Source organism: Eubalaena glacialis, chromosome 10, assembly GCF_028564815.1.
Source record: "Eubalaena glacialis isolate mEubGla1 chromosome 10, mEubGla1.1.hap2.+ XY, whole genome shotgun sequence".
Lineage (NCBI taxonomy): Eukaryota > Metazoa > Chordata > Mammalia > Artiodactyla > Balaenidae > Eubalaena > Eubalaena glacialis.
This window is the reverse complement of record NC_083725.1, coordinates 57,683,847-57,707,273: the sequence shown is the minus strand read 5'-3', so window position 1 is coordinate 57,707,273 and position 23,427 is coordinate 57,683,847. Positions and strand designations below refer to the sequence as shown.

The window sequence follows — 23,427 nt, the reverse complement described above, 5'->3', positions numbered from 1 at the left end:
GATGCGGTGAGGGGTGCAACCAAGATGTCTTCCCCAAAATACTTTCTCTTTAGATTAGCTAGTTGAGCCAGTGCCATAGCGGGAGCTCCCATTTCAGCCCCGATGCAGCTTACATCAGCACACTGCTGCACACGGACTCCCAAGGGTTAGAGGGTTAGCTCAGAGCAAGCAATCGGCTGGCAGCAGGAGAAAGCACAGGGCTGCAACAGCCTCTTTATGCTTCTGGAAAGGGTAAGATGCTAGCCATGACTAACACCTTCTCAAACCCACGGTCATTAACAAATATTTCTGTGCGTGCATCATCATTTGTGTATGCCTCTGGGAGCCTTGCTTGGGAAGTCAACTGAAGAGATGTAACTGGGGACCAGCTGCTAAGTGGAATCTTGGCAGGCTACTGTGAGAGTGGGTATCGGTATTTGGAAAGGAGCATGCAGGAATACCCGTCAGCTGATGGTGTTTTTTATTTTAACCCTACACATTCCTGAGTACTTTAAAGCTGCACCATGGAAATAGCCACATGCTTCTCAGGCAAGGGGTTTGCCAAATTGGACAATTGTTGCTGAGTTTTTTGTTGTTTTTTTTTTTCCTCAGGGCCCATCACTAACATCAGGAAGAACAATCAGGGCTGTCCAACAAAGGACTGGACTCGCCTTCTCTGGAAGCATTCAGGCGGATGTGGGGGGTTGGCCACCTGTTAAGGGGGCTTTAGAGGGAATTCCTGCACTGGGGGGAGTTTGGAATGGGTGACCTTCAAGGTCCCTTCCAACCCTGAGATTCCAAGATCTTTGGTAGGGTGAGGACTGCATTCCAAACTGGGACTATTGCCCCCAGAGCCCTGAAAATCTCTGAATTTTAAGAATTGTTTAGTGGCATAGCTTTTTCTTTTTTCTTTTCTTTTCCAAAATCTGAGTTTTCAGTCTCAATTGCAGATGCGTAAAAATATTCTAAACATGACAATGGTCAATTTTAATCATATGAGTTTGGCAGTGGTTAACTCGCACTCAATAAGTTTTCGCATGACCATCTGTAATCCCAGGGGTGAATTTTAGCTTAAAAATATTAAGAACAAAACCCCAAGAAGTCACAATCTCTAAGTCCCTATATACATTATGCTGTATGTTAGTACTCTAGAAATCCTTCACCAGTTAAAGCAGCAGCCAGTGGGGAACAGTGTGCCTGAAGTGTTGCATGTCAGATAGCCTTTGGGCTTATAATTCCACTATCCAAAAGAAATGCATGAAAAGGCATAAAAGAGAAAGCAAAGTCCTTGAAGCCAGGGACTAATTCATCTCTATATCATGCAAAAATTCATCAGACATCCAACACTGTCATATGTAACACGGTCACTTCATAAATGCTCTTGTTAATAGCCTGTTGATTTTGAGTCCCAGCTCTGCTGTATGAAAGGAAGCAAACTACTTTACCTCTGTGAACTTCACTTTCCTCATCTGTAAAATGGGAGTAACAATTTGTCCCTCACAGGGTTGCCTATGCCAGTTAAATGGGAAAATGCATGTAAAACACTTAGCCAAGTCCTGGCACACAGTGCTCAATCAATGTTAGTTATTACCACTAGAACCACTAGCTACCACAGTCTTTTAAAACTCACTGTACTTGAATAAACACTCAAACTGGGATTCTTCAAGGAAACCTAGTATTCTAGTAACCAAACCTCATGCGTTATTTTAAAAGCAAAGTTCCAGCCACTTTAGGCTGAGCCTCTTCAGCTCACTTGGGAAAAGTTATTCTCATCTGTTAACCCCCCTTTAGGGTTTTCAGCAGTTTCAGCATGCAGTGAGGCCACAGAAGAGCACATACGCATTTTTAAGCTGAGATGGGGGCATGAACAGTGGGGCAAACTTTATTCTCACTTGATGAATCTGATGCAATATCTTCTAGACTTTTGGAAGGCATTTTCCTAGCAGCACTCCTTTCCAAAGTTTTCAAAACAGGACTGGGTTCTTCTTCTGAACCTGTTGCAAGATAAAACCGATGAATACTGCACAAAAGAAAAAAGAAAACAACCAAACTCTTAATAATCAATGGACACTGAAATGGTAGGTTGAAAGGAGGCATTATGCCATAAGCCTCTATACTTTTATTCACTCTATGAAGTACTCCAACAGAAGAAAATAAAATTTCTCCACTAAAGAATATTAGTATATTCTTTAAATAACTTTCCTGGTCAAGAAATATTTGTAAGCATAAATGATACAGAAACAAGATTAACAAGATTCCTACATTAATAGAAATGTGCTCTCTTAGTCTTTTACACCTCTATTTTAGGCACATGATTTGTTCTGTGCCAGACTTTGAATCTTTCCCTTTCACTTCTAGCTTTTGAAGACAGCCACAAAATGGTTTTAGGAGCATTAAAATAATTAGCTGAAAACCATAGAAGGCAGGATTCAGATGTTTTAACATCTGTGTATAATTGGGTACACAGATGGGTGAATTCTCCAGATCAACAAATGTAGGCTTTTTGGGTTTCATGAACTGGTGAAATTTCCAACAAAATGTTGGGTAATGACATAAGGTAGTCAACTTTTTATTTTACTAAGGCATTTGGCGGGGGTGGGGGGGGTGGGTGGGGTGGGTGGGTGGGGAGGAAGGTCTCTATTATCTACTAATGCCTTTATTTTATAAAAGGAAAGGCATTTTAGGACCACAAGGAAAAAAAAAAAAGAAAAAGGGCATAACCAGAGAATAAGAACAGTTCTTTAAATACATCTAATTTTATAAAAGTTTTTCTCTAGATAGTCCTTAATTGTTCCATTTTGACAGTGGAAACTCCATCATGGATAAGCCCTGGTCTGAGTCCTCTCATTCATCACTGTTGTAGTCTCAGTGACTAGAACAGTGGCTGGCAACAGGCACTTCAAAAATGTTTGCTAAATCAATGAATGATTCAAGTAATGAGTTGATGAATTTGGGAACTACTTCTCTAGACAATACTTTCCTGAAATGCATCCCAGTTCTGCCCAATGTTAATAGGCATTCTCCAGTAAATGGATCCTAAGATGAATTAGATTTGGGATGCTCTGTGTTCAAACTTAAAAGGGTTCTTACTGCAGACCTTCTCAGTGACTTTGCACGATCTCCCAGCATTCCCTCCCCCCCCCCTTTTTAAAGGAACATACTGAGGTATTGGTTGGTTAAGAGCTCAGCCACAAGTCAAACATGTTAGGCTGCTCATCAAAATTATGGTGCCTTGTTGTCAGCTTCTTCCCTACTCTCACTCCACCCCCACCCATTTATTTAAAAAATAATAATTTAGGTTAGAAGATACAAAACTATGTACTATTTTATACCTCCTACTTGGCTTATAATTTTAAAATATCTTCTCTGGGCTCTGTCTGTCTGGGTGGTTATTTATATTGATTATTTCTTTTTTAGATAGGCTTTTTTGCTGTTCAATCAGTTATGCTGGTATACTTTAACACAGCCATATACATTAAGCAATAGTCTGTAAAGTAAGTGCAAATTTACAAGCCCTTCACCTCCTATAGGTCAATTTGCCCTAGTAACTCATGGGATAGCTTAGTAAAAGTCTACTTCAACAAGTTTAAGATGTTGCCTTACACTCTTGCATATGCCTGGTTTGAGAGACTGGTATTTCATTTTCCTTTTCTCACCAGTTACAAATGTTAAAGGGGCTTCAGCTTGATTAATTAGGATTAAAGGTAGATTCTTCAGTCAGTTTTCAATAAGAGGCCCTACAGCTACTTGCAAAGGAGCCCAAACCTCACAAATCAGCCACTCAGTAAAGCTCATTTGTTCTCATTGAGACTGAAGGGAGCTAGAAAATGACAAATTCTATTAATTTTCTAGTAAGGAAGGTGATCAACATTAGTTGTTGTGCAATTTTGGTTAAAATGTTCCAGCCAGAGAGCATCCTTTATCATTTCATCACTCTAATCAGCTAACTTCTAATCCCTATTTGTTCCTGGGTTTCTCTCCCAAAATAGCCAGGTTGCTCAGAATAGCAAACTGAGACAAGCCCTATCTTTTATAGCCTGGCTGAAACCAGAAGCCCAAGTCCACTTAGGTGAATATGGTAATTGAGTGAGATCTCCATCCACTTAGCTAAGGCTGGAGCCAAAGAAATGCAGCAGGCCAGGTAATGCCCTTATAGGTGGAATCAGGTGAGGTCATCAGACTGAGGCATACCCTAGAAGGGGAGGATCCTGCAGATAATTGCAAACAAGAGGGACAGAGTGGCAACAGAAACACCACAGCCCAAGGTATCTGAGGGAAACTTCCAGCCTTGCACTTTGTTCCTGGTACTTAGCCACTAATGTGGTAAACTACTGCTCTTAAAAGGGAAATGTGTGACCAATATGGGAGTTTCTTGCCACAAATCTTACTAGAGACTCCTGTATGGACTGCCAATTAGGAAATTCTAATTAGTTCCAAGAGGAAAGCACACTTGGATGTTTTAGAGGTACTCTCTAGACCCCAAAAGTTCTTTAAAAAATATTTTTGAAACCTAAAAATTCTATCATTGATCAGTGAGAATAAAGTCAGATTCTGAAACACTGCCTGATGGGTAAAGCTATCTCTATGTAACTCATTTGATTATAGAATATAAAAGGAAATGTAGTTTTTTATTAAGAAAATCTAGGGAGAACTGAAGTACAAAGAAGAATTTAGTACTATTTGGGATTGTCAAATTAATCCCAATTCTAAAAACTACACCATGCTTTATGTCAGCATTACATAAATCAACTCATTAACCAATCAGTTAAAAACTTCAAAATGCTCACTGGAGGTATTTCTGCAGCTTTCTGCCTTAGAACTGATGTTTCCATCTGAAAAATCAGAGTCAGAGAAACCTTCTTTTTCTTCCTTTTTCTCTTGTCTCTTATATGGTGATGCCAGAATCAATTCAACTTTACTTATTTTTGTAGAGTTTTCTTTCTTTGTCAGGAGAGGAATGGGTTGCCTACTTCTGGGCACGTTAATTGCTTCAGGAGCCTCTTTGAAACCAAGCTCCTGAAAAGCCCCTTCTCGAACTACTGCAACCTCACTTTCATAATTCCTGTCCTCTGGGGGTTTTATAGTTTCAGTGGTCCCTATTTCATGGTCCACAGAAAGTTGTGAGGTTCCAGGGATCTCAACCCCACTTTCAAAACCACAGAGATCTATTGGTAAGTCAGTCACAGCTTTGTCTCTTCCCAACACTTTATCACGTTGACTGACTTGAGATTTGAAAACATTACTCTTAAGTTTCATTTCCGAGGCCTTTGAGGCTGTGCAGTAAAAAGAGGGCACTTTCCCCAAGAACCTGGCCTGCTTTGACTGTGAAGGCTCCTTCTCAGGAGTTTCTTCCTTCACTGACACTTGGAGCTGATAAGAAGGACCGTTAGATGATTCTTTAAGGAGTTTCTCAAAGCCAGTCTCAAAAGCACTCCCAGTAATTGACGGAGCCTCAGGCTTTTCTACTGTTTCTTTTATTTCCTTAGGATGGAATTCAGAAGCAGCTTGCCTGGGCACCTCAGTACTACCTATTAACTTTGATGAATAAAGAGTCCCTGTATCACTGTCATATTTTGAGCAGGGGGTTTCAATTGTTTCCTTCAGTAGTTTTTCTAAGACAGCGCTGAATTCAAGGAGCTCTGATTTAGGCTGAATAATTGTTTCCCTCACAATTTCTGTCACTTCCTGAGATAACTCTTTGCCATACTCAGCAACAGTAGATGCAGAGGAGCTAAGGGTTTGTTCTGATGGAGGCATTTGGGCAGCTAAATAAGATCCAACTTTATGAGTTTTATCAGGAACTACACTGAAGGAATACAAATCTTTTCTGTCTGGAACTAGGCTGTCCATTGTAGTCTGTGATGGGATAACTCCCAGAGAATTTGAGGGGCTACCTTCTACCTGTGCACCTTCAGGAAATTCTGCTTTTACTTCTCCAGAAACTACTTCCCTCCCAACTGGATAACTCAACCAAGCTTCTCTAAGTAGCTTTTGTAATACAGCCTTTACATCATTCAGTGCAGGTTTGGATGGAAGAAGAACTTTTTCTACAGTCTCAGAAATTTCCCTTTGAGAAGGTAGTGCCTTATTCTGAGGAGCAAGATGGGCATCCTTAGAAGAAGGCATATCTTGGGGAGTGTTGGCCACATCCCCAAAAGAACCCTTTCTGTGGTGATAGGAAGGCTGATCCAATGGGTAAGAACCTTCTGCAGCCATCTGAAACAAGTTCTCCATGTTTAGCTGGCACTCACCACTTTGAGCTTTCTGGGAGAGAGCTGTATTTCCCAAAGTTTCTGCCTCTGGAAAAGAAGCTATTATCTCTCTCTGATAGGCTGATGTGTTCTGACTCCATTCTATCCCTTTTTCATAAACTCTACTCTCTTCAGACTCAGAGTTGATCCCAGTGGTTGCCGGTTCACATTTGGTTTGCAAGGGAGAGGGTGGAGTTCCAGTTGCTTCCTTCAGGAGTTTGTCTAGACTAGCAGTCAAAGTGTTCGAATTGACCTTTGGAGGAGCTACTGTTTTGTCTATATGCTCATTAATGATCTCCTTAGGTCTTTTGGCTTCTTCCTCAGTATCAGCAAAATCTGTCTTTCGAGGCCATGTCCTATTTTCAGAAATACCTGGTTCAAGTGCTTGTTTTTTATGAACTTTTCCACCAGAGGGCTGGATGACTGATGAGGCTTCTGAAAGCAGCTTCTGTAAGCTGTCATTAAATGTGTCTCTGTAGTCTTTAGACAAAACGCTTGTTTTCACGATGGATTCTTGAATCTCTTGAATCTCTCGGTCAGAGTAATCCTTTTCGTCCTTGAACACTGGAGTAACAAACCCTTCTGTATTTTTTCCCATGTTTTCCTTTGATGACTCATATCCTGGCAACTGATGAGTGAACTTTCTGGGTGGTCTCAATGGAAATGTGGTTTCATTTGGTAACACCTGGAGTATGCCCTTTGAATTTAATTTCTCTATTTCTTCTCCTGCCGGAACTTTTTTCTGGCTTAGAAGCATCTCTCTTTCATGGGTATTTTTTCCTGATGATTTAATGTCACTGAATTCTTTGTGTTTCTGGCTATTTAAAAGCACAGAATTTTTTTGGCTTGTGGTAGTATTCTTCTCAATATTATCTTGACTGTTTGGATTGGCTCCTAAGTCCCAAAACTTTCTCAAATTCTCAAATTGAGAGTGATTGTAGACCTGTTCTGTGTTGGGTTCATCCATTCTTTCTTTTAGGGATATAACTTTAAAGTTGGGATTCCATTCACCAATTAGAGATCTGTCTTTCTCCAAAGAGGTATGTATTTCACTCCCAACATTTGAAGGAAGTTGCAGTGGTGGCAGAGTAATGTCCTTTTCATAATGCAAACTGTCTGTCACTGGTAATCTTATAGGCTCAGTTGTCTTATTCTGAAACAGAGACACTTTACCTGGTTGGTCAGCTGAAGGATCATTTTTGGATGGACCTGATATTTGGGGCCTGGTCTCTTTAGTTTTATGTGAGGAATAAAAATGGCAGAGATGGGCTGCTTGACCATCCTTATCTAGGACCACTTGTTTGGCAGTGACTTGATTATTATATTTACTACAGCCCGTAGATAAACTGTCCATGGACTTCACAGGCTGATATGCTTTAGCAGAAATTCGTTCCTGACTAAATGAAGATGTCGGTTCTTTATGAGTTAAGTTAGCAGCAGCTTTCTCACCTTCCCAAAAGGATATTCTGTCACTCACTCTTTTGTATTTCTCTCTTTGCACTTGCTTCTGGGGAACCTCACCTGCTTCTTGTAGTTGGACCTTAGGCTTCTTCCAAGGAGATTTATTGTTGGTAGCCTCAGGGGGTGACTCAATAGTCTCTGATTCTGAAGAAGCTTTTAGGATGTAACTATCTCTTCCTTTGCTCTCTCTCTCTGCCTTCACATCGTCTTTACAACTCCGTTGTTTGATAATTGTTGAAGAGTCAAAATTCACTTCTGACTTTCTTCTATTTTTTTCATAAACACAAAGCTTGGGCTCTTCTTCACCTAAACTGTCAACATCCTTAATGTTGCATGGAACTTGATCTTCTGCATGAGATCCTTTGCAAACACTGTAGGAATAGTTATTGGTTGGAGGAAGTACCCCAATTCCTTCTCCTACGTTTTTTGAACCTTGGCTATAGTCCACAGTTTTACTCTCTTGATTTGGACTGGAGATTTCAAATGGTTGCAGTATGCCCGGACTTTCCTTGCCTTGTGAGGACAAATTAATAGATTTGGGTTTGATATTCACATTTTCGCCATTTCCAAAAGGCATATTTTCCTCTACCTGGAACGTTGAATCAGATCCCACAGGTGTCAATTCAACTTTGGTGGATAACAGAGCCTTTGAGCCATTTTCTTTTTGACTGGTATCATCTGTCACCAAGCCAACAGCAATCCGTGACTTTGAGTCTGTTTTTTCTTTGGGCTCTATTTCTTGGGAATATTGGAGAGATGATTTCTTGTCATCTGAATGAGAACTTCGGTTCAACCAGTCTAGGACTTTAGATATGGAATCATCGGTTGTCTTCCTTATCTCAGTGGCATGTGGACCAGAGCATGAGGACGTCTTAGCTTTTAGGGACTTGAGAAGAGGGGGCTTACCTTGCTGATGGTCTCTAGAACTGCGATCTGGCACCTGAGATGACTCAGGCTCAACGTGAGACAGTTCATCTGCAACATAGAAATGCTTTTCTGAATAAGAAAAGAGAATGCTTAAAGAATTATTATTCAATCACTCACATTATCTTTTAAAAAGGCACTTTGTATTTACATTTTCTATACCATTAGCTGTTTATACCAGCATTTATCAGGAGTTATAATGTAAACCATCCTAATTAAGATATTCTACCAAAGATGCCCTGTAACAGTAAAGGAAGGTAAACATAGGCCCCTGGAAGTATGGGGTGTAAGCCGAATTGGGGAATTTCTTTCAAGTGTCTGTTTTATTCTAAAAAATCAAGTAGATTTTGTATTCTGACCCATGTTACATTTTAAATATTAATTTTTCTCAAAGCTTTGCATAAAATAGACACTCCAGGAAGATACATCATGTTGATTTTATGACGCCACCTATCTACTGGCCCACTCATAAACCCTAGAGAGGGCTTATACTCAAGTTCGAGAAACACAGACTTAGGAGATTTCAGGAGATGGAAAAACAATGTTCAAGGAAGATTAAACAAGGAGTTCCCTCCAAAACGTCAGAATGGCACAAGGAGGATATATGCATCCAGGGGCCTTACTTACTCCTGGTATACTGAACCAGAATCTCTGAAGATGGGGCCCAGGAATCTTTCCTACCAGCTATCCCAGTGGTTGTTTTACATACTGCAGTTTGAGGACCATGGTCTCAAGAGGCTCCTCCATTATCCCCTATTTCCCTTCTACAATCTGTAAGCTGGAGATAGTCTCTGTGAGACAAAGTAAAATGAGGACTGATGGAGAATGGGATTTCTACCTGTTCCCTGATGTTTGCCAACCAATGGCTAGGAGGCTAGAGAAGGATTTAAATTCTTTCTAGGCTACCAAGAAAGTAGGGAGAAATTATACTCCAATAAAGATGTTAAAAAAAAAAAAAAAGAAAAAGTAAGGAGAGACCTTTCTGAGCTTTATTCACAGGGCACATGGCACATGTAGATGAGGGAACTCAGGCATTCTTTCCCTTTAGTTAAGACTAAAGGTGTTTCAGCATTTCTTGCTCTTCCTTATAAATGCTAAGCTACACAATACATGTTCTTGAAAATTACGCGAGCTGAATTTTTATGACATTAGCTACATCTGAAATGCACCAGAGGAGATGTCAGTTAATAAAATTATCTCTTTAATTTTAATCATCAACTCTGGCTAAATGTAAAAACCACAAAGACTTATACAATAATTGGCACATAGTGGATACTGGTTTCCTTTCATAACTACACATTATACTATTAAATATATGTCAGTAATGATAAAGTTCCTTTGAGAAATCCTTAAGAATTCTTTGTTAGTCTGTTTAACAGAAGCCTAACAATGAAAAAAATGCTTGTACTACACTGTTAGTGAAAAAAGCAGTCTGGACAGTATAAACATAATTTAAATTATATCCATGCCTGAAAATTATTGGAAGGCCCTACAATTAAACATTAGTGATAGTTAGTGCTGGGTGATATCACAAATGATAATTGTTTTATTCTGTATGCATTTCTTTTCAAATGTTTTTACACTTTTCAAATGAAGGTATATTACTTTAAAAATAAGAACAGTTATTTTAAAAACTTGATGCCAGATAATGTTTTGTTTCCTTTGAGGAATTCTTTTGTTTTCTTCCAGTATAATATAATGAGTGTGATAACGACTGTCCTAAAGCTCAGAGCTGAAGTCAAACTCTTATAATTCACACAATTAGAGTTTACCATTCTTTTTTGGTCCTGATTTTCTTCTTATGCTCCATTATTTACTTGTATATATTTCTGTGGTAAGCAGGGGGAAAGCAGGGCATTAATGAGTAAGCAGAACTTTGTTTATAAGCTCTGAGACCAGAAGGCCTGTCTGTCAACCAAAATGGGTTTAGCTGATGATGGCTTCTCCCGACTTCACGGTGAGATGAGATTGAGATTTAAAAATCAGAAAGCACAAATAAATAGTTAATACAAAATTATAAAGGTAGTCTATGGGAAAGCAGGTGCACTTTGGAAATCAGGAAAGGTTTACCATTTTTTTCCTATGGATTATAACAAAGGAAAATATTACCAAAGAAATTTTTTTCATCTTTTGGATAAACATTTAAGTAAGCATCACCCAATTATTTGCTAGTGTTTATTCAAACTTTAGTAGTTTCCTTAAAATGAGTTCCTTTATATCTTGAAGAAGCTAATTTTTAATTTTTTAAAAAAAATATTCTCTTCTGTTCAAGTGATTTAAAATACCCAGGGAGAGGGGTGATGGAAATGATTTGTCCTTTAAGAAGTGGATTGATTTGAATAAGTATGAAAGTGTACGGCTAAGCAAAAGTGACTCAGGGTCAACTTAACATTGACTAATAAGGGAGGAGGAGAGCAAATGAGTTAGAAACTTGACTGTTGCTACTGTAAATTTTCCTGACCATAAAAATTATCATAGGGTTAGATTAGGACTTAGTGAAGATGGGAGAGAGTACATAAAATGATTTTTCCCATTGCTTCTGTTTTAAAACATAAGAATTGTGAAGTAATCATATAGGTATAGGAAAGCAGTTTGAGGCATCCCCTGAGATTTCTAAGATCTTCAAGAAAGGACTAGTCAGCTAGTTAGCAGGAAAAAGCAGTACTCTCATTGCCTCTCAGCTCACACCAGCTGAAGGAGAAAGTTCCTTCAGAGCATTTAAAGTCTAAGAACAAATGGATGGAGGCCCTGGGCAGGCCAAAGTATGAGGCTTTTTCATAGTAAGAATTTAAAGTCTAGTTTCCCATCCTTTGAGGCTAAGAAAGTGACGGTTCTCCTGAAATTAAAAGAGAAACCGAAGTTTGGTTAAATGGTAATTGATAAATTTGCATTAGGTGAGTAATTATATATTTACTCTGTACAAAGGTATTAGCATATGTTTATTTCTCACTCTGTATACACACCTTGATTTAACTCAAAATACTATAATTTGTTTAGTTAAATTATTGATATGTTTTTTTTTTTTTTGGATTAAGCATAATGTGCCAGAAAGTGTGCTATCCTGGTTCTTTTAGTTATTGGTGATTGAGGAAAACATGCAAACCCATTAAGAGGCATAAACATTCCCCAGTGGCATCTGCTTGAATTTTAGTGGGAATACCTAGAAAGCAAAATGGGTTTCTACCAGGCTGGCTGGCTGGCCTGGCCATTCCAAGCCCACTGGCTCAGTTTTTAGAGCCTGGTAGTGACGAATCTCTTACCAGCAGGGCTTCTGGACAATTTTGATTCAAGCCTTGACAATTCTGATGAGTTAGCTTTGTGTTCATTGATGGTGTGTGAATTCTCAGTGGACTGTGCTCTTGTAGTTAAAATTTCTTTGGGAGAATGGTGCTCATTAATTGGAAAGGAACCAGAAGTCGTTGGCTGATGTGTTTCATTTTTTGATGTACTCGGGCTTGAGGCTGATGGCTGAGAAAGCAAAGGCTTTCTGTATTGGGAAGGCTTAGGATCATTGCAAAACTCATCTATGTCCCCTGCATCTTCTGTTCCATTCTTCAACCTGTCAGATTCTAAAACACTAAATTCTCCTACTTCCCGGCCATGGACTAGCCCCAGACTCTGTGGGAGTTCATCCTTCACTGCAGAGAATCTCACGTGCTTTAATGGCTCCAGTGAGTTTGAGGAGGAGTCATCTTCTAAAGAATGCTCCTTCTCAGAAATTCTCTCATGGATGGTTAGGCCAGGTGACACAATTTTGCTTTTGGGTTCAATGTTCTGATGAAAACGAACAGTTTCTGAGTCTGTGCTACTGGAACTGGAATTGCATTTCAGGATCCCTCTTGGAGCCCCTCTTGTGTTCAGGGAGTCTGTCCTTTGTCTAGGAAAAGACTGGTCATCATCTTGCTTTAAGTCATGCGATTTATAGATCATTTTCCTGGCTTTGGGGATTGGAGCCTTGATTTGGGACCCATTCTCAGGGCCTGGAAAAGTCTGCTTTGTTTTCTCTAACTTTTGGCTTGAAATATCCAGGATAGATGACTTTTCTTTGGACTCTGACAATTCACCTGAAAAGTAAAACATATTAGATGATATACCAAATGGAGAATAACTCTATAATTTAAAACACCTATCATAAACTTAATCTACATTTAGCAAAAACACTAAATATTAAAGACAATGAAGCATGAAGCATAAATACAGACCTAATTAAAAAGCCTTAAAAAATTCATGCATGAACTTCATTGAATTTAAGATTGCTGTGCTTTACATACATACTTTGTGGTACTTTAGACTCAATAAAAATTTTTTTTAAAAAAGAAACTTTAAAAATTCCTCAAGGAGGGTAAAGAAAAAACCCAAAAGTCACTTTAAAAAATTCACGTATGGAAACCAGAAAAGGGAGCTCAATTTTTTAAAATCTCAATACCTAAAACAAAAATTAATTTTGTCAAAAAGTTAAAAAAAACAGGTAATGTTCCAGTGACTTCTTTTCTGTAAAATATTTTATGCTATATAAAGTGTATCCAATGGAGAGGAAAAATACACTAATATTAAAACAGGCTAATTGAAACTCCTAACTCTACTGTTTGTTAATTTTCTACCCCTCCTCCAATCTTTGATGCTTGTGGAATCGTCTTACAGTTGCTTTTGAAGAGATTAAATTGTCTAATGTTTCTTCTTAATGGTACATAAGAATGGTAAAATTCCATAAGAGGCAGACTTCAATCAGTTAAGCAACAAATCTGATCAAATGCTCCTGGAAGACTGTGCTGATAATTACAGATTAGAGGATTGTAACATTGTCAAGTGGTCTTTTTATCTGGAGGCAAACTCTCGATTTTAAACAGAGAACTGTGTCTGTACCTGGTAGACATCCTATAAAGACTGTTAAATGAATGACTGAATGCCTCTGGTCAAAAAATTTCCCAGGTCACTGTGGGGGGACCCAAGGTATGGAGGTCACACAAGTGTCAGCTCCGAGACTGGAATGCACGAACTTCCGGTTTCTAAAATTTCTGCTTCCTTCCCTCAGGCAGGAAACCAGTGAGCATAGTAGAAGAAAACCATCAGTCCTTTTCACTTTCTCTTGAAAGCTATTTTGGTTAAAGGAACTCTGAGAATTTCCCTTAGTCCATAGATAACAAAGATAAAAATATCTAGCCCATAAAAATAATATTTACCCTCTTTTGAAGTCCGAAAGAAACCAGCCCTTCCATTTTTTGACTGCTCGTTTTTGATTTGTTGAGATAAGTGATCTTCTGGCAGCATGGAGCTATTAAACGGATTCTTCCTTTGCTGGGGAAAAATATTGTTTATTAAATTCATTTTAAATGTCACAACAGCAACTCAGTGTCAGCAAATGCTTATTATCTCCAATAGTTGGTAGCTTTATCCAGTAAATTCTATCTGGCATGTTTGAAAAATGATGGTCTTAATTAATCTGGTTAGCAAAGAATTACCATATATATGCCATACCAAAAAAAAAAAACAACCAAAATAAACACAGAACAAAATTGTATAAAATATACTCAATTCCAGAGTCCTACAAAGTTAAACCAGAACCAGGCATTCAAATCTAAATCCCACAGAAGTGAGATTTTTACAGATGTGAGAAAACATGGGCCTGAACATATCAAAGAGCTGGTCAAGGTCGGGGTAAATCTGAGACTCTAATTAGGGCAGATTCCCACCCGTGCTCTTCCTACTGTATGAGACTCACTGTGATAGATTAAAGCTGTACTAAATATAATTGTAACTGACCTTTCCTATAAGGATTTAAAAGACAAGGTATCTTGAAGTGGTTCACAGTCACTATCATGATCATCAATTCTAATGACAGAAAGCATATCAGTAAATAGAATTTTGTTTCAATTGAAGTATAGTTGATTTACAATGTTGTGTTAGTTTCAGGTGTAGAGCAGAGTGATTCAGTTATACATACATATATATATATTTTTTATTCAGATTCTTTTCTCCTTTAGGTTATTACAAAATATTGAGTATAGTTCCTTGTACTATACAGTAGGTCCTTGTTGGTTATCTATTTTATATATAGTAGTGTGAATATGTTAACCCCAACTCCTAATTTATCCCTCCCCCCAGCATTTTTTTATTAATGTAAGACTGAATATCAATATTTGCTATCTGTTGTTTCATAAATTGACAATTCCCTCCCATAAGCAGACCTCTAACAGAGATTCAGGAAGCCATGAATAGGAATAAGGACTGATATGGAACCAACAAGCCACATTCCTATGCTTGAAAGAAGCAACCCCCAACAGCATTAGACTTTTCATTCTTTAGGGCAAAAACTCTAGGTCTTCAGCAATGCAGTAACATGATATCCATAAAATTTTGCACCACAAGAGTGATTTCTTATATTAAACAGTAAAAATTATCTATATTTGGTAGGAAAAAAGTACTACGAAATTCTCTTTACTTCACGGTGCTTTGATAAAATGAGAAAAATGGCACTCCTGCCCCAAATGAGATTTTCAAAGTCTGAGCTCAATCTACCTTGGCTGGAGATACAGCTGACTTCCTTGTGCTTTCCTGGGATGTATCAATCATGGTGGAAGCTGGATTTACCACACTGGAACTGCAAAAGAAACAATAATTCAGCGAATAAAAACTTACCCTTTGAGGAAGCGTAAATCACGCCTCTGAAGCCAGAAGCTATTAAGGCAGGATAGGAGAGGAAGTTTGTAAAAATCAAACTGCCAGGAAGGCAGAGGGAGTTGGAGCCTAGAGATGATTAAGCAGCGAAGCAAAGGCAATGGTAGAACAGAAATGAAAACAGGCATGAGACAAGACAAAACCATCCATCAGAAGCCTTGAAGTTTTTATCATGGTACCAGGCACACAGGAGGTTCACAGTTTAAATTTGTACAAATAAACTCACCTCAAAGTCAGGACCTAACATCAGATGCAGACTAGAACAGTGAGCAGTTGTTCTCAAGAAGGGAACATCCCTGCTGAAATAAGGCCCCAAAGCATTTCAGAGATTCCGTAGGCCAGGACCAGAATGGCACTGCTTACTCTAACTCGGGTAGAAAATAGCTAAAGAAAAGACGCAGGCGAGACAAGTGATTGGGCAGTAGAACAGAAGAAACAGCAGATCTAAGAGATGCTGTGCCGGGAGGATGGTGGATTGGGGCAACTTACTGGGAACTTTCAACCCAATTCTCCAGGCTGGCCAGGTGAGTTCTCGTTCGAATGCAAGGAGTAAAGACAAGCAGAGCATCCAGAAGATGGTGGGAGGTCAGAAGCCTGGAGCTGGCTTAGAGGGGAGAGGAGGATTCTCTAGACCATGATTGCCTACCGGAGGGACAGGGCAGCCCTACGGTGAGAGTGCGGGGAGGGTGAATGGAGAAAAGTGACTTGAGCCAGCTCCCTCCTGAACAACCACTCCCTTGGCTGTTGAGTAAGAAGGGCAAAGAGGGTCATAGTGGCCCCCGAGAGGGAGGAAAACTACCCACTCAGACTTCCTGCTCCAGTGGCCCTGCCTCAGGCATAAGAGGGGAAGTCACTATTGGCTGAAAGCACCGTGCCTGGTTAAACTCCACCAGTTCTCCTAGTGGCATCACAGAGTCAAGGACTTGGAAGAAGTACCTCGGAAAGTGCTGGCTTTTTACCACGAAGCTAAAGAACTGGGGGAGGCGGGGAGGGGAGCATTTTGCCCCAAGGCCACAGAGCCTTGCCCAAGATAGCTGTCACTAAAATTATGGACTAGATGTTCTTGCAGATTCATTTCCTTTCCTTCTCTCTGCACTTTGATTGCTACTTTTGTAGTCCCAGGGACAGGCTGAACACTTGAGGAAGCCATGCTCCCTTTTGTTACCTTCCTCACTGTTCCAGAAAGGAATTACGGCAGATGAGGCAGTTGTGTATCAAATACAGCCTGACTGCAGGGATGTGAGAAAGGGGGGAAAAAAGGATGGGGAGGGGAAGGGCAGGGAACAAGAGGAGGAACTGATAATGGAGCCAGAATTAAGGCTAATAGAAAAACACATGGCAGGAGACCTCTGTTCTTGAACCAGGTGAGCACAAACTTGAAGCAAGTTATCTAGCGGCCAATGTGAGAAAAGAACCCTGGTCACTGATAGAACTCACAGTAAAAACAGCCAACAGCTCAGGACTAGAAAGCAATGTCTCTTGAGTGTCACTTTAAGAAGCCAGTGAGTGATACGAGGAAGCTTATAGCGGATGCCATGTTCAGTTTTCTTACAGTGTTTTGTATCATCTCCTTTAGTAAATAAATCAGTCACACAATGAGAGGACCTGGGCCAAATGCTGATGGTTGGGGTCTCCATGGAACAGCCATCTTCTCCTGTCATCTTCCTCCTTTCTCCTTCCCACTCACCAAGAACAAAGGACAAGCAGAGTCTCTACACTCTCCTCCCTCTGTTCCCTGGAAATCCAGTTCCTGCGCCTCTAGCCACCAGGTCCACAACTGTCCACACTGCATATCATGTTGTCCCCTCCTGCCCAGAGATGAAACCAGTCTCTCTCTACTAAACTCTATGCAGCTATGGATTTCATGTCTGCTATGCAACGTCATTCTCTGCATACATATCTTATCTCTCATAGTAAACTGGGAGATCCTTAAAGAGTATCCTGACCTTCTTTCTATTCCCCACGATGCCTTGTACAGTGCCTGGTACACAACTGGTGAACGACTGAACAACTGAAGGCCAACTGAGCCAGTGCCAGGGAAGGCAGCAGCACACAGGTGCCATGGTTTTTTAAAATATCTATGTTGTTTGCCACATTACAATGAGGCACATTATTTAGGTTTTAAACAAAATGTCTTTGTTCCTGTTATTCAGAAATCAAAAGAGAAGAAGAAATGAGGTATTCAGAGCACACGATCAAACACCAGAAACATACAGTATTCACTGGGTTACCTTGTGGTTGGGATTGGCGGGAAATGGGATGAGGGTGAGATACTTGGTTAACTACAGTTCACAAGTCTGCTTACTAGAAAAAAATAAAACAAGAGTCTTATACCTCACACTGTCTCTGAAAATATAGTTACTTCTTCAGTTAAGCTCTGGCTTTGCTTCTCTTGAGGAATGCAACAATGTTTTGTTTGCTGTCTTTTATCGCTCAACCATCAATACAGCAACCATCGCATTCTCAGTTGATCTTTGCAACATCCCTGTGAGGTATGTATCCTTCTCCCCATTTCACTAGTGAGAAAACTGAGGCTTGGAGAGGTTAAGTCAGTGAAAGAGCTGGGGATTTGCACCAGGTGTGTCTGACCCTGATTCCAAAGACAATCACTGTAATGGCTGGGCTCTACTGCCTCTGATTTCTCACATGAGTAAAGCAGTGGTTTATGGCAAGAGGACTGGAGTGAAGTCTGGGCGATTTCTTCCTTCCCAGTGACTCTCACATCTGTCACTTCCTTTCCACCCCTACTGATTCCTCCTTTATTTCTGTCATCTGTATTAGCCTCATATCTGACCTCCTGACGCCAAAGTTCCACTTCTCTAATCCATTCAGCATTCCACTTCTAAGCTGGAATGGTCTAAAACAGAACTTTGATCATGTCCCTCTTCTGCGCATTACCTTTCCTGGATCCTCAAGGCCTGTGGAATGAAGTTGAAGTCTGAACTCCTCAGGAAGGAACTGGAGACGCTCCACCATCTGCCCCACTGTACCCTCCCACTCCGCCTTCCTGTTGACCCTCATGCCAAACATGACTCACTGTCCCTCTTTGCTGTCTCCTCCAACCTATCCCCAGCCCTTCCCTCAAGTGTTTGCTCTACTCTCTTGACCCAAATCCTCACTATCACCTCCAAGCCCAGTCCAAATCTCACCTCCCTTGTGATGCTGGTCACCTATCAGCTCAGCTGGAAGTGGGTCTCCTTGTCTTAAGTCTTACAGCACATTTTATTGGTACCTTGGGACTGGGATTTGCTCCCTGCCTGGTACTATTTGTTATCATGTGATCAGATATTCATATATGGAAGCATTATTTTTCCTAAGAGAATATAGTCTCTTTATAGTCAGATACTGTGTCTTTTGTTTCTTAGAATCCCTCTCAGAGGGATCAGATTTCTATTCTCAGGGTGTGTCCTGCATATATAAGATATTCAATACATTCCACGTGATGAGTTCTTAAAACTGTACAGCAAGCCAAGGTTCACACCTTGAGCTCTGTAATTTCTTCCCTCAGGTACCCTTCAAAAACTACCGGCAATACTAGATGTAACACTTAGCCAAAATGGGTTTACTTCCGTAAGAAGATTATTAAAATATTAGACTACGATACTACTGTTAGGGTTCCCCTCCTAAAAGTGTTTGCATTTTAATACAAGTCTTTGAAGACTTAACTAAAAAGAAGAATAACGTTAGGTACTGTGGTAGGGCCATCTGGGGAAGAGGGAGGGCTTTATAGCAGTCTTAGAAGTACACCACGTGGGCAGTGGGGCAGTTCATCTGCTTCTATGTCTAGCCATAAAGTGTTTCCAAGCACATGCAGCAACTTTTAAAGCTTCTGAACCTTAACTAGCCTTTCCCTCTAAAGCAGTTAAAAATGAATTCCCTGGCAGTTCAGTGGTTAGGACTCCGAGCTTCCACCGCAGGGGCCATGGGTGTGATCCCTGGTCGGGGAACTAAGATCCCACAAGCCTTGTGGCACAACCAAAAAATTAAAAAATAAATAAGCAGTTAAAAATAACACCAGACGTACCCTCTTCTGAGGTATTTTTCAGCTTAAATATTAACTGTGTCTGGAATCAGAAGCAAATTTTGCAAGTGTTTTTCTTTTTTTCCCCCCGTGTTTTTTGTTGTTGATTTCTCCCTTTGGATTGTTGATGTCTCCCTTTCTCCTTGGCAGCTAATGCTGTGCCCATGCCCAGTACCCAGCGCTGTGCTAACACGTGTTACACTGAATGAGGCTTCAACACATCAACAAACACATGAAGAAATGGCTCAGGGATTGAGTGAAGCAAATTCAAAAATATGCTATGCCTTTTTTCAAAACCCCAAAACACTGGCCCTTTACCACCGTGTGTGCCAATACTACCATGCTGACAACCAGTAACCAGAACCAGAACTGGGATCACTTGGAGTTTTCTTTGCCACTCGAAAGGGAACCTCATTCTCTGCTGCTCTGTTCATCAAACCACTCTCTGCTTCCCCGTGCTACAGATGCAAACAAAGATGAGTTCCAAAATAACGCAGGTAGCTTCCCATGCTTGAATACACACTGAATACCCACAGTGTTTTAACTATTCACAGGCAGAAGCCCACAGAATTGTGCCCACAATGGAAGAAGGACTCTTGCCCCCAGAGCTTATTAGGCAAGACGGGAATAAAGACACAGACCTACTAGAGAATGGACTTGAGGATATGGGGAGGGGGAAGGGTAAGATGTGACAAAGTGAGAGAGTGGCATGGACATATATATACTACCAAACGTAAAATAGATAGCTAGTGGGAAGCAACCGCATAGCACAGGGAGATCAGCTCTGTGTTTTATGACCACCTAGAGCGGTGGGATAGGGAGGGTGGGAGGGAGGGAGATGCAAGAGGGAGGAGATATGGGAACATATGTATATGTATAACTGATTCACTTTGTTATAAAGCAGAAACTAACACACCATTGTAAAGCAATTATACTCCAATAAAGATGTTAAAAAAAAAAAAAAAGAAAGAAAAAACTCCTTCAGAAGCTCCAATATCCAGTCACTGTTGGCTCACACTCCCCAACTCCTGACTCCTGGCTAACAAAATATTGACAGGTATTGAGTCATTCTATTGAAGTTCACTTAGTCTAAAAGTACAGGCCCCAAAATATACTTAACACACCCAGTTCCCAAATGTTAAAGTATAGGTGAAAAACATGCTGGAACCTGATACTGAGTAAAGCAGTAGTTTCTGACACGGAAAGGAGGGATTAAACAACAGCTCCTTCTACAGTTCTGGGTGATTACCACCCGTGCCACGTAATGAGCAAAGCATGCTGGATACATCTAACATTTTTATTCCTGCCTTCTCAACCCACCTCATCTATGTTATAATAACATAATTATAAGGCCACCTGCAAATTGCCCATTTTCTTTCTTCCTGAGAAATGCCAAGTGGTTCCCATACCTCATTTCATTCAGTCTCATAACATCCTGGTGAGGCAGCTTAGTTCTGATGTACATACAGATGAAACCCGAAAGACTCTTCTGAGGTGACGCTAGAAATGTAGCCAACAATGGAGATGCAAATGTGGACACTATATGCTCTAAGGGCAGTGGCACCTCGGTCCCTTAGGCCCTTTGAGATGAAACAAGTTCCTGGGAGAAGGACAGGAAGTCTGACCCAGATAAAAGAGTACAATGAGCTAAGTTTGTGTCTGACACCCCCAAATCTTCTTTTGTCCCCCTCTTCCCTCAGTCAGTCAGCGCTCTGGTGTCCCCATAAAACCCAGCTCTTAGGAGCTGCTCTCAGTTCCTTGAAGGGGAATCTAAATGCCTGTGTTCTCACTCCCAGAGTTTCTAATATTTAAGGTCTCCATTTGCTCTATGGAAGGAAGGCAGGCCTTCATCCCATTAGGGAAGTTGCAGGCAGCTGGTACATGGGGAGTCACAAGGAGAAAGAGGTAACGTGTTCTCCACATCCTTTCCTGAGCTCCCTGAAATACCTGTATGTATGTGAGAGCCCACACTTCCATTCATTGAGCAACTACTATGCGCTATGAACTATGTGTTAGGAATTCTACATGTACTAGCTAATTAGAGTCTCAACAATCCTGCTAGCAAACTATTTCATTCCCATTTTACAGCTGAGGAAATAACGGTGCAAGAAGTTAAGTCACTTCTAGTGCAAGGTCACAGAGTCAATTCGCAGCTACTGTTAAGGTGTTTCAACCTCTAGCTGACATGGCCTCTACAGACATAACAGAACATTACAAATCATCCTAGAGGGGAAATAGTGCCACCTACCACCCAGGAAAACAAAGCAAGTCCTCTCCAAAAGGGAAATGGATAACTAATGGGAAACAATAGAATCAGTATTCCATTATCCATGTGACATAACTTTACTTATATTTGACTCTGAAATGCCGGTTGGTGCCTACAGGATAGACCCTCTCCCTCACCTGTAAATTATGTTGGAAACATCCCTATTCCCCAGGTGCCTCAGCCTTGGATCCTGGCTCACTGACTGTCCCACCAGCAAATTCATTGACTTCATTCCAGTTGGAGACTCTGAATTGAGCTGTCTTCACTGAGGAAGTAGAGATAAAATGCAATTGCCCTCCCACCAAAGGGTAACAACTATACTGCCAAGGGACAGACACCAATGGGAAGATCCTTAAATACCTAAAAGCAAATCATCATGGTTCCAAAAGTTCTGTGGCAACGTAACCCCATAATCAGCTATATCGCAGGAACCATGTACTGTACAAATGTACACTTTGATTGGCCAGATGATAAAAATGTATGGAAAACACAAAAAATCAAGACTGAAATATTGAGGACAATCTGCATCCTTAAGAGACATCTATTGAGTGCCTACCATGTGCAGGTATTCTACATACGTTACCACTAATTCTCATCATAACCTTTCCTATATAGTATGATTCCTATCTATAGTTAGGAAAAGAGATTCAGAGAGATTAAATGACTTGCCCATGGTCAAATGGCTAATAAGTGGCGTATTCAGGATTTGAATTCACGTCTGCCTGGTTCCTGTGCTTGAGCTTCTTCTACTGTACCAAGCTGTTACAATTTGATCATCATTCATCTCTTTCCTGAAATGACTTATTCCCCTACATTCATTTTGGAGTACCTCTTCACTTACTCTATGGAGATATTCTTAGCACAAATAAAAAACTGCTCTTGTTGGTGCTGGAAGAAATCACCACTTAACATTTTAGTTTTATTTACTATGCAGATCTGTTAGAAATTCTGGAAGCTGAGAAAGAGTACTGCGCAGGCTTTGCCCACATCAGGGCCCAGAATTCTCTCATACATGCCCCCTTCCCATGCCCATGAGACCTGTCTGGCATTTGCATTCATACAGCAGGACCAAGCCACGAATCCCACGTGCAGCAGCTCTCCTCATGAGCTCAGTCTTACCTTGGGCTTGCAGGCGCTACGTCTTCTTCTGGCTCTTCTACAACACCGGTTAGCTCTGGGGGGAGGAAAGCATCTTTGTTGACATTATTCACCCAGCTTTCCTTTGTCCTGTTTGCTCTGTCCTTACTCTGCTCAGCTGAAACAGGAAACGATAAAGACAAGAAGGTTATCTATTACCTCCACGACCTACAACTCTCATATCAGCTCTTATCACTGAAGGCTGGAACCTGAACATCAGGCCTCCCTGAGTGCCCAGGCAGTCGCTAATGAGTCTGAGTACTTGGTATCAGAATTGCATCTGCAAGAGGAGTCAAAACATAAAGACCTGTATACAAGACCTAGTTATATTACTAAGTTGCTCTGAGGCAGAGGGAAAGTTTTTGAGCTCTATGAGCCTAATTTTCCTCTTCTTAAAAAGAAGACACTTGTGAAAATTAAAAGAAATCATGCAGGACTTCCCTGGTGGCACAGTGGTTAAGAATCCACCTGCCAATGCAGGGGACACGGGTTCGAGCCCTGGTCCGGGAAGATCCCACATGCCACAGAGCAACTAAGCCTGTGCACCACAACTACTGAGCCCGCGTGCCACAACTACTGAGCCCATGTGCCACAACTACTGAGCCCATGTGCCACAACTACTGAAGCCCACGCGCCTAGAGCCCGTGCTCCACAATGAAGAGGAGCCCCCGCTTGCCGCGACTAGAGAAAGCCCGCGCTCAGCAACGAAGACC

At 40.7% G+C, this 23,427-nt stretch overlaps 1 protein-coding gene across 11 annotated transcripts in view; it reads right to left on the bottom strand.

The window, feature by feature from the left end:
• SYTL2 (synaptotagmin like 2) overlaps positions 1-23,427 on the bottom strand; it is a 100,054-nt gene that overhangs the window by 20,828 nt on the left and 55,799 nt on the right. For 5 of the 11 annotated variants that reach the window (XM_061204062.1, XM_061204066.1, XM_061204065.1 and 2 more), the window contains exons 4-9: positions 22,697-22,832; positions 15,132-15,213; positions 13,796-13,910; positions 11,876-12,679; positions 4,767-8,666; positions 1,872-1,973 (exon numbers count right to left, since the gene is read on the bottom strand). In XM_061204062.1, the coding sequence (XP_061060045.1) occupies positions 1,872-1,973; positions 4,767-8,666; positions 11,876-12,679; positions 13,796-13,910; positions 15,132-15,213; positions 22,697-22,832 (5,139 nt within the window). The remainder of the gene's footprint in view (positions 1-1,871; positions 1,974-4,766; positions 8,667-11,875; positions 12,680-13,795; positions 13,911-15,131; positions 15,214-22,696; positions 22,833-23,427) is intronic. The other 6 variants (XM_061204070.1, XM_061204072.1, XM_061204071.1 and 3 more) reach the window with 2 other exon arrangements.